The 13,540-nt window shown below is 43.9% G+C and overlaps 1 protein-coding gene across 1 annotated transcript; it reads right to left on the minus strand.

Annotated features, from left to right (window-relative positions):
• Window positions 1–1,718: 1,718 nt before the first annotated feature.
• Window positions 1,719–13,230, minus strand: LYZL4 (lysozyme like 4). Its single transcript, XM_006155395.3, has 4 exons — window positions 13,065–13,230; window positions 12,808–12,951; window positions 10,176–10,254; window positions 1,719–1,941 (listed from the first exon to the last, which is right to left on the minus strand). The coding sequence occupies exons 1-4, from the start codon at window positions 13,201–13,203 to the stop codon at window positions 1,872–1,874; spliced, it is 432 nt and encodes a 143-aa protein (XP_006155457.1). The 5' UTR covers window positions 13,204–13,230; the 3' UTR covers window positions 1,719–1,871.
• Window positions 13,231–13,540: the final 310 nt, after the last annotated feature.

The following is a 13,540-nucleotide window of genomic DNA, read 5'->3' on the forward strand; positions in this document are numbered from 1 at the left end:
AGCAACTTGAGAATCATGCCAGGCACATGTGGATGCCCAAAATCTTATGAGGAGATTAGAGGACAAGGGGTTGCGATGTAGCCATCCCCACTAGGGGGTGGTTTCTTGTTCCCTCTCTCTGTTTCTGTTATTATTCAGCAAGCACACACACCCTATGGGCAAAACCTAAATTAATTAAATAAATAAATAATCCACCTATATATCTAATAGTGGAAAGTTAAATAAAATATGGTACATATATAGGATGGAACGTAAGCCAGCCCTATAATTTACTTAACACCATGGTGAAGCAGGTGCTATAGACAGGCATTCTCAACGCCGCTCCAATTCTTTCCTTCCCATATGAAGGCTGAAAGGGGAAGAAATATGTTTTCCAAACTCCATTGTGTCTTGGGTCCCACAGGTGGCCTGGCTTCTGATGAGCAGATATTTCTGCTGCTCCTTCTGCTACCAGGTCTTGGGTGGGTGTGTCCAAGAAGGCCAGGCTGACACCTGCTGGTCTATCCCATGTAAGGAGTCTATGAGTTACGAAGCTTCTAAAACAAACCTTGTTCTGCTTAAAATGGAAGTACATGGAAAGGAAACATTTATCACCATGTTTGTTTTCCTTCCTAAAAAGTAAGGCACAAAACTATCCTACCACATTGTTGAAAATAATAAAAACTCTGTACATAAAAAGTACCAGAAGGATGGACCAGCAGTTGGCATAATGGCTATGTCGCTGGACTCCCATGTAGTCGACCATGGTTCAAGTCCCAGACCTGTTGGCTTAAACTCACGCTGGGTGCATGTGCATACATGCCCAAGATCCCTAGAGGAGAATGGAGGAGAAGGGATTGCAGCATGGCCATCCCCCCTGGGGGATGATTTCTCGCTTTCTGTCTCTCTGTCTCTCTCTGTCTTTCTGGCGAGCACACATGTCCTATAGCAAAAACCTCTCAAAAAAAAAAAAAAGTACCAGAAGGAAATGCAACCAAAACACAACAACAATTTTCTTTTGACTCTTCTTTTTAATTAACATTTACATATTTTTATAATTTCTCCAATGTGTGTGTTATTTGTAATTTTTTTTTGGAGAGATTTTCACTGTAGGGCGCGTGCGCTTGCCAGACAGACAGAGAGAGACATAGAGACAGAAAGCGAGAAATTACCCCCCAGGGGGGATGGTCACGCCGCAATCCCTTCTCCTCCATTCTCCTCTCGGGATCTTGGGCACACACGCACACGCGCCCGGCGTGAGTTTTAAGCCACTGGGTCTGGGACACGAACCACGGTCGACTACGTGGGAGTCCAGCGACATAGCCATTACGCTAACTGCTGGTTCCCATGTTATTTGTAATTTTTAAAACTAAATTTTCAATTTTATCAGGAAAAAGCAATTGTCACTTGATTCTCTCCACAGTACAGAGAGGATTTGGGGGGTCTCAGTTTTACCTGTGTGTCTCAACATGGGCATACCCGGAACCAAAGGCCCTGCTCGTGCCAGCCTCTCTTCCTCTCTGACTCCTCATTGCTTCTTCTGTAACTTTTCTTTCCTTCCCTACTTATTATTGACATTCAAGGACATATCTAGTTTTCTCGACAGTTTCCTTCCTTCAAATCCTCCATCTGAGATTAAACAATTATCATGGTACCAGTCATCACAGTAACAATCATAATGTAACGATATAAGCAGAGACCTTTGACTCAGGTTGAGTAGCTAACTTGGTTTATTCGCATCCTATATCCTTGGATGAAGCAAACCTTTGTGCTTTCCCATCTGGACCTATCGAGCAATGAGGTAATTAACAGAATCAAGTGAAGCAGCAAGCAGAAAAGCATCTTCATTCACAAGATACAACTGGTGAGTGTGGTGGAAGCTACTCGGTTAGCTACAGCTCGCAACCATCCAGCCAACGCGGCAGAGAGTCAGAGAGCCGGCAGTTCTTGGACCAAGTGGGCCTGTGGAGAGGAAAGCCAGGGAGAGTGAAATGGAGGGAGCTTCTTCAAATCGGAACTCAGATCTCCAGGGTTCCACAGCTTGGCCCAGTCCATTTATACCACCTGCCCAGCCCCTGGGGCATTGAGTCTGCCACCCCACTGCAGTTGCCACCTTTCTGAAGGCTCTTGTGCATCTCAAGTATGTCTCTGTTGTGGCCTCTACCACATCCTGGCATGACTGCTGGTCCTTCCTCCATCCTGGTGCCCACCCCCTCTCTCTTTCCATAAACCCCACCCAAGAAGATGGGGAGGCTGAACTGTGAACTGTGAAATTTCTCTCCAATCCTGCAAGTGAAGGTCAACTAGCTTCTTTGAAGGAGCTTTGGAGAAGTTCTACAGCTTGCCCAAGGTCCTGGTGAGTCCTTGGCAGGCCCTAGATCTGAAATCTGAACCCTTGTACCATGGGCCAAAGCCCCTTTCCCCTTACTGTGGGCCTGCTTCACTCCTTACCTTTCAACTCCTCAACTTCGCCTAGGACTAATTTCTCTCATCTTTTCTCCTGGTGTCCCTGAAGGTAAGTCCCTTGTTTCCAGCCCTTCTGCTTGCACCCAGACCTCAAGTCCTCCTATCCTCCCACTTACAAGCTAAGAGAGTCACCAGACCAGCTGTAAGCCATTATATCCTGCTAAGTCAGACCCACCCACCAGCCAAGTCTCTATGGGTCTTCCAGTTTAAGGGGTCCCACAGTGGAAGAAGGGGCTGTGTCTCCCTGGCTGCCAGTAGTTATAGAGCAGTAGGAAAGCACAAACACATTTGTATTTTGGGGAATCCTATGGCTCGCCATAGCCTCAGGGCAGATGTCACAGAAGAGACTCCTGGGAGTACAGGGGGATTTAGGGTCTTGGTCTTCTTCCTTCCCTCAACCTGGCAGAGCTGCCTGATCTGTGCTTTGAAAAAGACTTGGTTACCTATTAAGAAGAGCTCACTTCCCTGATAACCTGAGCAGGTTAGAAGACCCAGGTCGGCTTGGCCCAGCATATCTGTATGTACTGCTATGCAGTAAAGATGATTTTAATTCATTAGTGCCTACCCTTGAGGGTTAGCTCAACTTCCAAATTCATTGGAAAGGCCAGACCTTGTACAAAGGTATTTCAAACACTCAGAAGGCAATTAACACTAATAAGGGGAGTTCTACTTCAAAATGCCATCTATTCAATTAGTGGTGAAAATGGATTAATGAATAAGTGATCTTGAGACCAATGGCTGACCATTCGACAAATATAAAGCTACTTTTCAGACCAAAATCAATTCCAAGAGAACTAAAAGTTTAAGCATAAAAACAGGAAGTCATAAGAAATTCATTTGTATTTAGTAAAAATGTACTGTTTATTTTGGGCCAGTGCTGCTCTAACATAGAAGAAAACATGGCTCATTTCTTTACAACCTTGGAGTAGGAAAGACCTTTCCAAGAAGGAGATTTTATATAATCCTAGGAGCCACAAAAGAAAATGTCAAGAGTCTTAATTCCGTGAAACTATAAAACTCTTGTATAAGGAAAATACCATAAAGGCAGTCAAATACAGATAAGGAACCTGAAAAAGAAAACAGTGCACATAGACATGGTGGACAAAGATCTAATAATCCCAATTTACATAAAGGGCATATAAACATCGGTAGGAAGGAAAAAATTATCAACTCAATAGAACAAGGAGCTAAAAATACGAAAAATTGGTTCACAGAAAAATGGTCAGTAAGCACATGAAAAGATGCTCAACTTCCTTTGCAATTTAAAAATGCAAAGCCTAGGGGTCAACGGATGGCATAACAGTTACATCACTGAACTCTCACATGGCTGACCATAGTTCGAGTCCCGGACCTGGTGGCTTGAAACTCACTCCAGGCACGTGTACATGCATGTATTTCAAGAGAAATGGAGGAGAAGGGATTGTGGCATGGCCATCTCCCTGGGAGGTGATTCCTCACTTTCCCTCTTACTGTCTCTGTCTCTGTGTGTCTCTCTCCCCCCAGTGAGTGCACATGCCCTAAGGTGAAAACCTCTATTTAAAAAAAAAAAAAGGCAAAGCAAAACAGAAAGGTATTATTCTATACCTCTCAGTTCCTCAAAATTCCACAAGTTTCTTTTTTTTGAGATATTTTTGCTATAGGGTGCGTGCGCTTGCCAGACAGAGAGAGACAGAGAGATAGAAAGTGAGAAATCACCCCCCGGGGAGATGGCCATGCCACAATCCCTTCTCCTCCACTCTTCTCTCGGGATTTTGGGCATGCACGCACACGCGCCCAGTGTGACGTTTAAGCCTCCAGGTCCGGGACTCGAAACACAGTCGACTACATGGGAGTCCAGCGACATAGTTGTTATACTAACTGCTGGTCCCCAAATTCCACAAGTTTTCAACATCCCAGGCTGGTGAGCTGGTGGACCACAGCCACCTTACGTATGTGACAAGGTGCTTTTCTCCAAATCGCAATTTAGCAACTGGTCTCTCCAACTTTTAAATATACCACATAGCCCCACAAAATCCCCCACAAAGTCCCCTGCAGGAGATCTCCCTAATGATATTCTTTAAAGTTTTCCAAGCAAGATGGTTATGGTGGGATTGTTTGAAATAACAGCAGCAGCGAGAAAAAATGGAAACAGCCTAGATATTCATCCATCAGGAAATGGTAGCTAAATCCCGTCTCCACACATTGGGACATGCTAAGCCCCTGTCATGGCAATGACAGAGTGTTTCAAATAATGACTACCAAGAGTCACTACTCTATTGATAGGTCAAAAACAAAAAAGAAGCAAGTTGCAAGCCAGCGTGTACGCTGAGATTCCATGTGTGCTTTGAAGTGTTTGTACATGCATTTTCCTCTGACATATAAGACATGTTAACAGTGGTGACCTTGGGGAAGCTGCCAGTAAAGGGGATGAGGTTTTTATTTTTTATCTTAGAAATAATAAATTTAAAATGGGACAGGCCCCATAGCATGGTGTTTAAGAGAGCTGGATCTCACATGGCTGAACCCACAGCCTAAATTCCAGCTCGTAAAACATACCAGTGGCATGTGCATGCAGACCCAAATGAAGAAACAGAGAAGGGATTGCAATGTGACCCTGTCCCATGGGGAGTTCTCTCTCTCTCTCTCTCTCTCTCTCTCTCTCTCTCTCGCAAATGCACACATCCTCTGGCAAATGAAAAAAACTTCAAATGCTATAAGTGGCTTCTGGGTAGCGGCCTCAAATGTGGCCTGTTTTCCAACCCACATTTAGGAGTGCACGAACTGTGGGCAAGGCTCTGAGCTAGATGCTGGAGTATAGAAGCAAGAAAAATGAACAGAAGCCCTGACTGAATTTAGTTTCAAAATAAAAACACAATAAGAGAAAAAAAAAAAAAAAGGAAAGGAAAGAAAGAAAAGTCCTCACCTCTAAGCCAGGCTTAACTCCTGTGCTGGATTCTGGCACACAGGGGCCCTGGGATATAGTAGGAGCTTCCACCAGTGAGAGGAGTCCACCTGCAGGTCTCCCTCCCCGCGGTCTCTGGTCCTGCTTGGAAACCCTGATCTGGTCTCACGGAGCACTGGACAGCTGTCCTTTGGCTGCTTTCCATACGACCAGAGCAAGATCTTTGGTGCCAGCCATCCCATCTCTATGAGCAGCCTGGCAAAAGCTGAGGCTTGGACTAGCACAGATCCAAGACTGATCTTACTGCTGTGGTCATGGCGGAATTATTCTACCTTTCTGTGCCTCTGTTTCCTTTTAAATGGAGAAAAGAGTGCTCATTGCAGAGGGATGTGTGAAGATTTCATGATGATGTGCATGTATTATAAATACACAAAGACTAGATACTACAGCAGTCAAGAAACTGCAGCTATAGGGACGAGCAGTTAATGTAACGGCTATGTCGCTGGACTTCCATGTAGTCAATTGTGGTTCGAGTCTTGGAACCGGTGGCTTAAACCCATTCCAAGCACATGTGTGTGAGTGCCCAGGATCCTGAGAGGAGAATAGAAGAGAAGGGATTTTGGCATGGCCATCCCCCCATGGCGGTGATTTCTTGGTTTCTGTCTTTCTTTTTTTTTTTTAATCACTTTCAATCTTTAATTTTAAAAACTTGGGTTGTGGACAAAATGAGCAGTTCTTTATATTATTATTATTTATAAGTCTCTCTGTCTTTCTGACCAGCACACACGCCCTATAGCAAAAACTTCTCAAAAAAGAAAAAAAAGAAAGAAAGAAAAGAAAAGAAAAGAAAAGAAAAGAAAAGAAAAGAAAAGAAAAGAAAAGAAAAGAAAAAAGAAACTGAAGCTATTATTAAAGGACCTCCTCTTTTTTGCCCAAGGGTGCATGTACTCATCAGAAGGGGGTAGGGGGCAGAAAGCAGCCCCTGTGGGGAATGGTCACCCGCAATTCTTCCTCATCCATCACATACACTCAGCATGTTTCTCAAGTCACCAGATGCAGGACTTGAACTGTGAAGTTGGCCATGTGGAATCCAGCTTTCTTATTCACCAGGCCATGGAGCCAGCCCATAAATGATCTTTTATTGTAAAACACATGTTTTTAACAGGAACTTGGAGGAGAAAGATGCATACAACTTTAAGTTCAGAACCAATAAGATCTGCAAAATTATACCATCCAGAAAGGAGGAAAAACAACTTTGTTTCTAGATCTAACTAGAAACTACAATGCCCAGAAATAATCAGGCAATTATGAGATGTGAGTCAGAGGGACAGAGGCAAGGGAGGTGGAAGTTTGTAGTGGTGTAGAGTCCACTGGATAGTACAGGCCATGGTGTAGACAGAAGTGGTGGCAATGCGTGCTGGAAAGAGAAGATTTTCATGCACACCATGGATTCAGCCTATGAAAGACCTCGGCATACATGGGAGCAACACCCCCAAACTGAAGACTGGGTCAAGAGACCTGGATACCAATATCTCCCCAGATGGTTATCTGGTAAAAAGTCTGACTGTCACCCATGCAACAGTGAGCAGAGACAAGAAAAAGCCACACAACCTGTCTACTTGGCAAATACTAAATATGAGCAAGTCTGTCCTTAGCTGAGGGCAAAGAGGATAAAACTAACGTGGTGCCCTGTGGGAAAACATTACAAAGAGAAAAGGGGGCATCACAGTGAAATTCAGAGGAACATCCTTCTGAAAATTATATACTGTAAATTGCAGGAGTAAGATTTCCTAAAACTGACATCCTCAGTAAGCTGTAACAAGACAGGGCCTCTGGAAGAAGCCATGAGAAGGGAGAGACAAACGACAGCAACAAAAAGACCACAGAAGGGAATAAACTAACACAGAATTACCAAGGAATCAAAAACTTAATCATCAAAATTGAACACGCATTTATAATGAAAACAACAAATTTTAACAACCTAGACATGGAAAAGAGCAATTAAGAGTATCTCAGAAAACAGGGACCAGCAGTTAGCGTAATGGCTATGTCGCTGGACTCCCATGTAGTCGACCGCAGTTCGCGTCCTGGACCTGGTGGCTTAAAACTCAAACTGAGCGCGTGTACGTGCATGCCTAAGATCCCGAGAGGAGAATGGAGAAAGGATTGCAGCATGGCCATCCCCCCAGGGTGGTGATTTCTCACTTTCTGTCTCTCTGTCTCCCTCTGTCTGTCTGGCGAGGGCATGCACCTTATAGCAAAAACCTCTCCCAAAAAAATAAAAAAAGAGTATCTCAGAAAACTTAAAGAAAATATCATATGTAAAGAAAACATATTGAATTTTTTATTTATGAGATTGGGAATAAGACAAGGATGCCACTCTCATCACTCCTATTAAACATTTACTGGCAATCCTAGTCAATATAACAAGGCAGGAAAAAGAAAGAAAATGAATCTTAGTGCCAAGTATCAAAGCTAAGGCAATCAAGCTGTTAGAAAAAAAGAATAACCAATCAAGGAAGAAAAAACAAGCAAAATATTTAAGAAACAAGAAAATAGACAATTATTCACTGATGATAATATGTATGGTAATGTCCTTGATTGAGCCGGTATACAGTGTATTCTGGATGGAAAATCTCATTTTGTATACTGTATTGATGTAGAGTGAATGACGAAAGAAAGAAGAAAGAAAAAGAAAGAAAGAAAGAAAGAAAGAGAGAGAAGAAAGAGAGAAAGAAAAAAAAGAATATCCTCAGGACTAACAAATAAGAAAATATTAGTTTAAAAATAAAGCCATAAGGAAAAGTAATGATAAATTAAACTATATTAAAACAAAAAACTTTCGCTTGTTAAGATGCTATTAAGAGGGTGAAAAGGTAACCCGTGAACTGAAAGAAGATACTTGCAATGCATGCATCTTACAACAACTCTTTATCCAAAATATATAAATACCTCCTACAAATTAATAAGAAAAAGACAATCTAATAGAAAAACTGACAAAAAGTGGAACAAGATTGGGACGGGGGGAAGATATCTAAATGGCCAAGAAACATTTGAAAATGTGCTCAACCTCATTTCATCCGTAAAATCCAAAGAAAACCATAATGCAATACCACTACACATCATACGAATTAGGAAATACCAAGCATCAATGAAAATGTGAACAAATTGAAACTCATGATTGGTGGTAAGAGTATAAAATGATTAAAAAAAATATCTCCAGTAAACTGTTCAGCACAATACGCAAAATCTGAAAATATGCATATCCTATGATCAGCAATTTTATTCCTTAATATAACCTGTGAAAAAATTTTATATTTGCCAAAAGTTAAACATAAAACATTCATGACAGCACTAAAAATGGAGAAACTATCTAAATGTCTACCAATAAAAGAAAATGAACAATTCATGATGTATCCATACAATGGAATAGCATAGTATATAGTCATGACAATAAGTGAAATTATAACTAAACACAACAAAATGAATATAATGTTGTGTGAAAGAAGTCAGATACAGGTCCAGCCACCAGCAAATTTCAGAAAGCTTTCTGGCATGGTGGTTAAAGCGCTGGACTCCCACATGACCAATCGTGGTTAAAGCCCTGAAGCCAGCAGTTTGAAAATCACTCCAGGTTCGTATGTGTGCATGCCCAAAATTCTAAGAGAAGAATGGAAGAGAAGGTATTGCTGCATAGCAATCACTCTTGGGGAGTGAGTTCTCACTTCCCTTCTCTCTGTCTCTGTCTCTCTTCAGCAAGTGCACACACCCTATGGCAAAAACCTAAAAACTAATTAATTTTTCAAAAGATAAAAGAAAAAAAGGAAAGTTTTCTTAAGCATAAATCTGGTTAAAGAGGGAATCAGAGTTGTTATTTTGGCTATGAATAAAAAATAATCATTAGTATACCAAAATACATAAAGAGCTCTTTTAAACCAATATGATGAGTTGCATAAAAATAAAAAAGCAAATGACGGGAACCAGCAGTTAGTGTAATGGCTATGTCGCTGGACTCCCACGTAGTTGACCACGGTTCGCGTCCCGGACCTGGTGGCTTAAAACTCACGCCAGGCGCGTGTGCGTGCGTGCCCAAGATCCCGAGAGGAGAATGGAGGAGAAGGGATTGCAGCGTGACCATCCCCCCTGGGGGGTGATTTCTCGCTTTCTGTCTCTATGTCTCTCTCTGTCTGTCTGGCGAGCGCACATGCCCTACAGTGAAAATCTCTCCAAAAAAAAAAAAAAAAGTCTTAAAAAAAAAAAAGAACCTTCAAAGTATTCAACAACTTTGAAGGAATTTATATGACAAGTAAAAATGAGATGTATACGTATAGATTTTTTTGAAGTATGTTCATCTTAACATCCTATATAAGGCTAATTAAGATGGGGGGGGGCAACTCGAGATAATTTATTGTTTGTTTTTGGTTTTTTTTCTTTCCTTCTATGAACCTGCAGGAAACTTAATGAACAAGATTCCGTCTGCTTGAGACTGTTCACGTGCAGTGGTCAAGATCTGGCTAAGACCAATGGTGTTCTAAAATACAGGCTATACAGGGGTCAGCACGTGGAGGGGTGGTGAAGGCGCTAGGCTCCCTCATGGCCAAATACGGTTCAAGTCCCAGACCTGGTGGCTTAAAACTCAGTCCAGCATGTGTGCGTGCATGCCCCAAACTCCAGGAGGAGAATGGAGAAGGGATTGCACCATGGCAATCCCTTCCATCCATCCCCCCGGGAGGGGGTGATGTCTCGCTTTCTCTCTCATTGTCTCTGTCTGGCAAGTGCAAGTACCCTATAGCAAAAATCTTCTAAAAAACAAAAACAAATGCAAGCTATATAACGATGTGCCACTTACCATGCTCCCATCCCGTCTTTTCCTTTTACAATTTCCTTGACACATTTAATTGTCTCCTTTAAATTCGGATTCAGTAAAGCTGTGGAGAAAATAAAGTGGAATGATACCATGCCACCATGTGACAGCTCAGAGTGACGCTAGGGCAGGTGTGGAGTGCTCACTCTGTGTAACTCCCAGAATGAATCTCTTCCTAGATTTTCTCCTTGCCAACACAAGAGGCTGCAGGTTGTAACCACCTTTTTACCATATCCATTGTGGTTGCGAATTTCCAGCAAGATCATTTCCCTGTCCTTAGAATCTCCTTACTTTGGGGACTTTCTAGCTCAGCCCTCTCTCCTGACTGTAGCTCTCTGAGTCCTCGCTATAAGGTCTCCAGTGCACCTCTTCACTGTGCTTAGGCCTGTCTACAGTGACCATTAAACCTATGCTCTAGTCGGTAGAGAATCAGCTCATGGCCCAGTCATTATCTGCTTCAAACTTCTCTGAATTCTTTTTTTTTTTTTTTGGGGGGGTGGGGGGGGGGGGGGTTTGAGGCTTTTGCTATAGGATGTGTGTGCTTGCTGGAGAGACAGAGACACAGAGAGCGAGAAATCACCCTCCAGGGAAGATGGCCACACCATAATCCCTTCTCCTTTCTCCTCTCAGGATTCTGGGCATGCATGCACATGTGCCTGGCATGAGTTTAAGCCACCGGGTCTGGGACTCGAACCGCGGTTTACTACATGGGAGTCCAGCAACAGAGCCATTATGCTAACTGCTGGTCCCTTGTTTCTCTTTCTAACCTGTCAGTTTCTTTTCCTTTTTTTATGTCTACCTACTAGGCATGTTTTTCAGGATATCGAGTTCACTATAATTTCATCACAACACCCAATACCACCTCTATTATAGACAGATTGAATTCTGGTGGGATACATATACACACACACACACACATTCTTCAAAAGTTTGTAAAAATGTGAATTATGAAAAAACTATGCACGGATTTCAAAAAACTTTTTGCACCAAAATAAACTCATATTTGAATTCCATTTGGCCACAAATGTTTTGAAGTCCCCTTGAATGTGTGTGTTCTATGTGTGTGTGTGTATAATGTGAATATATGAATATATATGTATAATATATATATATATATATACATATATTGTGTGTGAGCATTATGTGTATATATTCATCTATTTCTTCTTATCAGATGTAAGTTATGGGCCTCCTATTTTCTCTCTTTTTGCCTTGGCTACCAGGAAGTTCAGGATGACATCGAATGTTCCAGTGTAGTCATTAAACTATACTTTAATGTGTATGTCTCGCCAACTAGATGATGATAATTATAATTTGCTTTAGGCCCTCCATGATATTTTACATGCATTATCCCATTTAATGCTCACAGTAGCCCTAAGAGAGGGGCTTATGTTGTCCCTGCTTCACAGATGAGGAAGCTCCAAGAAGTGGCTTAAGACCTCAGATCGGTCATAATGGAGCAGGTGGGGTTCCTTGCAGTGTCCCCACTCACTTTCTTGCTTTGTGCCCCTTCTCCTTGAATCCAGGGTCAGTTTTAGTCCTTTCTGGAGCCCCGAGGCAAGTCATAGGGCTGAGCATAAAGCAGGCACCCCCCAGGCCACCCAAGAAGGCTCCACACCTTCACCATAAACTCTCCACTGTCTCCGACAGAGTCCTGGAGCTGCAGGCTTTAGAACGTCTCTCATCCATCAGGGTGGAATGACGTTTGCTTATTAGGGAGGCTCTGAGAATCCTGGGGTACTCGGGCCCTCTCGCTGCAGAAAGAGAGTCTCTGGTTTCAGGGAGACCTGGCCTGGCTGTGTGGCCTCTTGGTTGAGCCCCAGGTCACTGGACTATGTTAGGGTTTGCCTCCAAGCTCTACCAGTCACTGCTCTGCAGTCTTTGGCATATACTCACTCTCTCTAGTCCCCAGTTTCCCCGTTTATAGCATGGGGCTAATAATATGGCCTACCTCATGGGGGTCATTGCAATTATTAGATGAGTTAATCCCTAGGAGGGGCTTGGACAAGTCCCTGGCAGTTAGGAAGCACTGGAATGGCAACTCCTTAAAGCCTGGCATTGGGTGGGTACTCAATAGATACTCATGAAACAGCTGAAACTGGGCCAACCACCTCTTCTTGACCACAGGTACTTGGGACCCCCTGAAAGCAGCGGGCAAGCACCCATTGGATGGCCAACTTCTGACTTCTCCCAATGACTGCTTCTATGTTTCAAAGTGAATTAGCTGTCCCCTTGGAAAAGGAGGTAGTGGCTAAGTCTGAAAGGCAGCAGGCCTCGTTGGAGCCCGTGCTCCCACTCTCTGGGCTCAGTTGGGCTCCAATGCCTCCAGCCTCCTCTCAACATTCCAACCCCTTCTGTGCCTGCTTGTACATGGGTCTCCCTCACTCCACCCCGGCTAGCAAACCTGACTTACCACAGCCTTTCCTCACTGACCACCCCGGCAGTGCAGCACTCTGCCTCCTTAGGACCCCACCTTGAGTACAGCTCAGCCTAGCCCCTGCCAGGCTGTCCTCCTGCCTCCTCCGAACTCATCAGTTCTAGCCATTGCAGAGGCAGACCTCTGAGCTCAGCACTGCAGTCGCAGTGCCCCAGCATGCAATGGAAGGAGGGGACTTACCAGAGCATGACACGTGGCAGCGTTTCTTGCCGTGGCCACACCACTCCGTGTCGCGGATCTGAAAGAGGCCAAAGCCAGTGTAGCCACTATTCTCATAAACAGCCGTGGGATTGAACTTGCTCTCAAAATAAGCCAGGCACACCCCTAAGATGAAACAGGAGGCATGCGACTCTGAAGAGAGCTGGGGTTGGGGACACCTGGACAGAGGATGGAGGGGAAGGAGGGGAAGCGACAGGAGCTGAAAGGGGCTTACTCACAGTTTTCAAGACTGTAGCCCTCATAATAATCCAGGCCTCCTTGGTGGAGCATCTTAGCCACTGTGCAACGCCCCAAGACAGAAGCGCTGCTTGGAACCACCAGGTAACCAATGAGGGAGAGGACCACAGATGCCTTCATCTTCTACAGGCTCCTGGCAGCTCAAGGTGACAGTGATTCCTACCAAGATCACAGGGACACCGGCCCTCTAAAGGAAAAAATAAAATAAAAGGCACAGTGAGGTGGGAGCTTGCAATCCAGTGTATTCACAAATGGTGGGGGTGGGGAGGGTGCTGGTCTCAGGAACTGGCCCATAGCCTAGTGGTTAAGGGAGCCAGATCCAACATGGCTGACCATGGTTGGAATCCCGACCAGAGGGTGGAACACAGGGATGGGAGGGGCTTGTCCAACATGGCTGACCATGGTTGGAATCCCAGCCAGAGGGCAGAGCACAGGGATGGGAGGGGCTTGAAAAAGC

Source organism: Tupaia chinensis, unplaced genomic scaffold (genome assembly GCF_000334495.1).
Source record: "Tupaia chinensis unplaced genomic scaffold, TupChi_1.0 Scaffold000451_2, whole genome shotgun sequence".
NCBI lineage: Eukaryota > Metazoa > Chordata > Mammalia > Scandentia > Tupaiidae > Tupaia > Tupaia belangeri.

What these genes read in the sequence shown, in the direction of transcription:
- LYZL4 (XM_006155395.3), bottom strand. Translation starts at nt 13,203, where the DNA reads ATGAAGGCATCTGTGGTCCTCTCCCTCATTGGTTACCTGGTGGTTCCA. An exon ending in GGGCTACAGTCTTGAAAACT is followed by an intron (nt 12,952 to 13,064) that starts GTGAGTAAGCCC and finishes GTTTCATCTTAG; the next exon opens with GGGTGTGCCTGGCTTATTTT. An exon ending in AAAGACGGGATGGGAGCATG is followed by an intron (nt 1,942 to 10,175) that starts GTAAGTGGCACA and finishes TCCTCTCCACAG; the next exon opens with GCCCACTTGGTCCAAGAACT.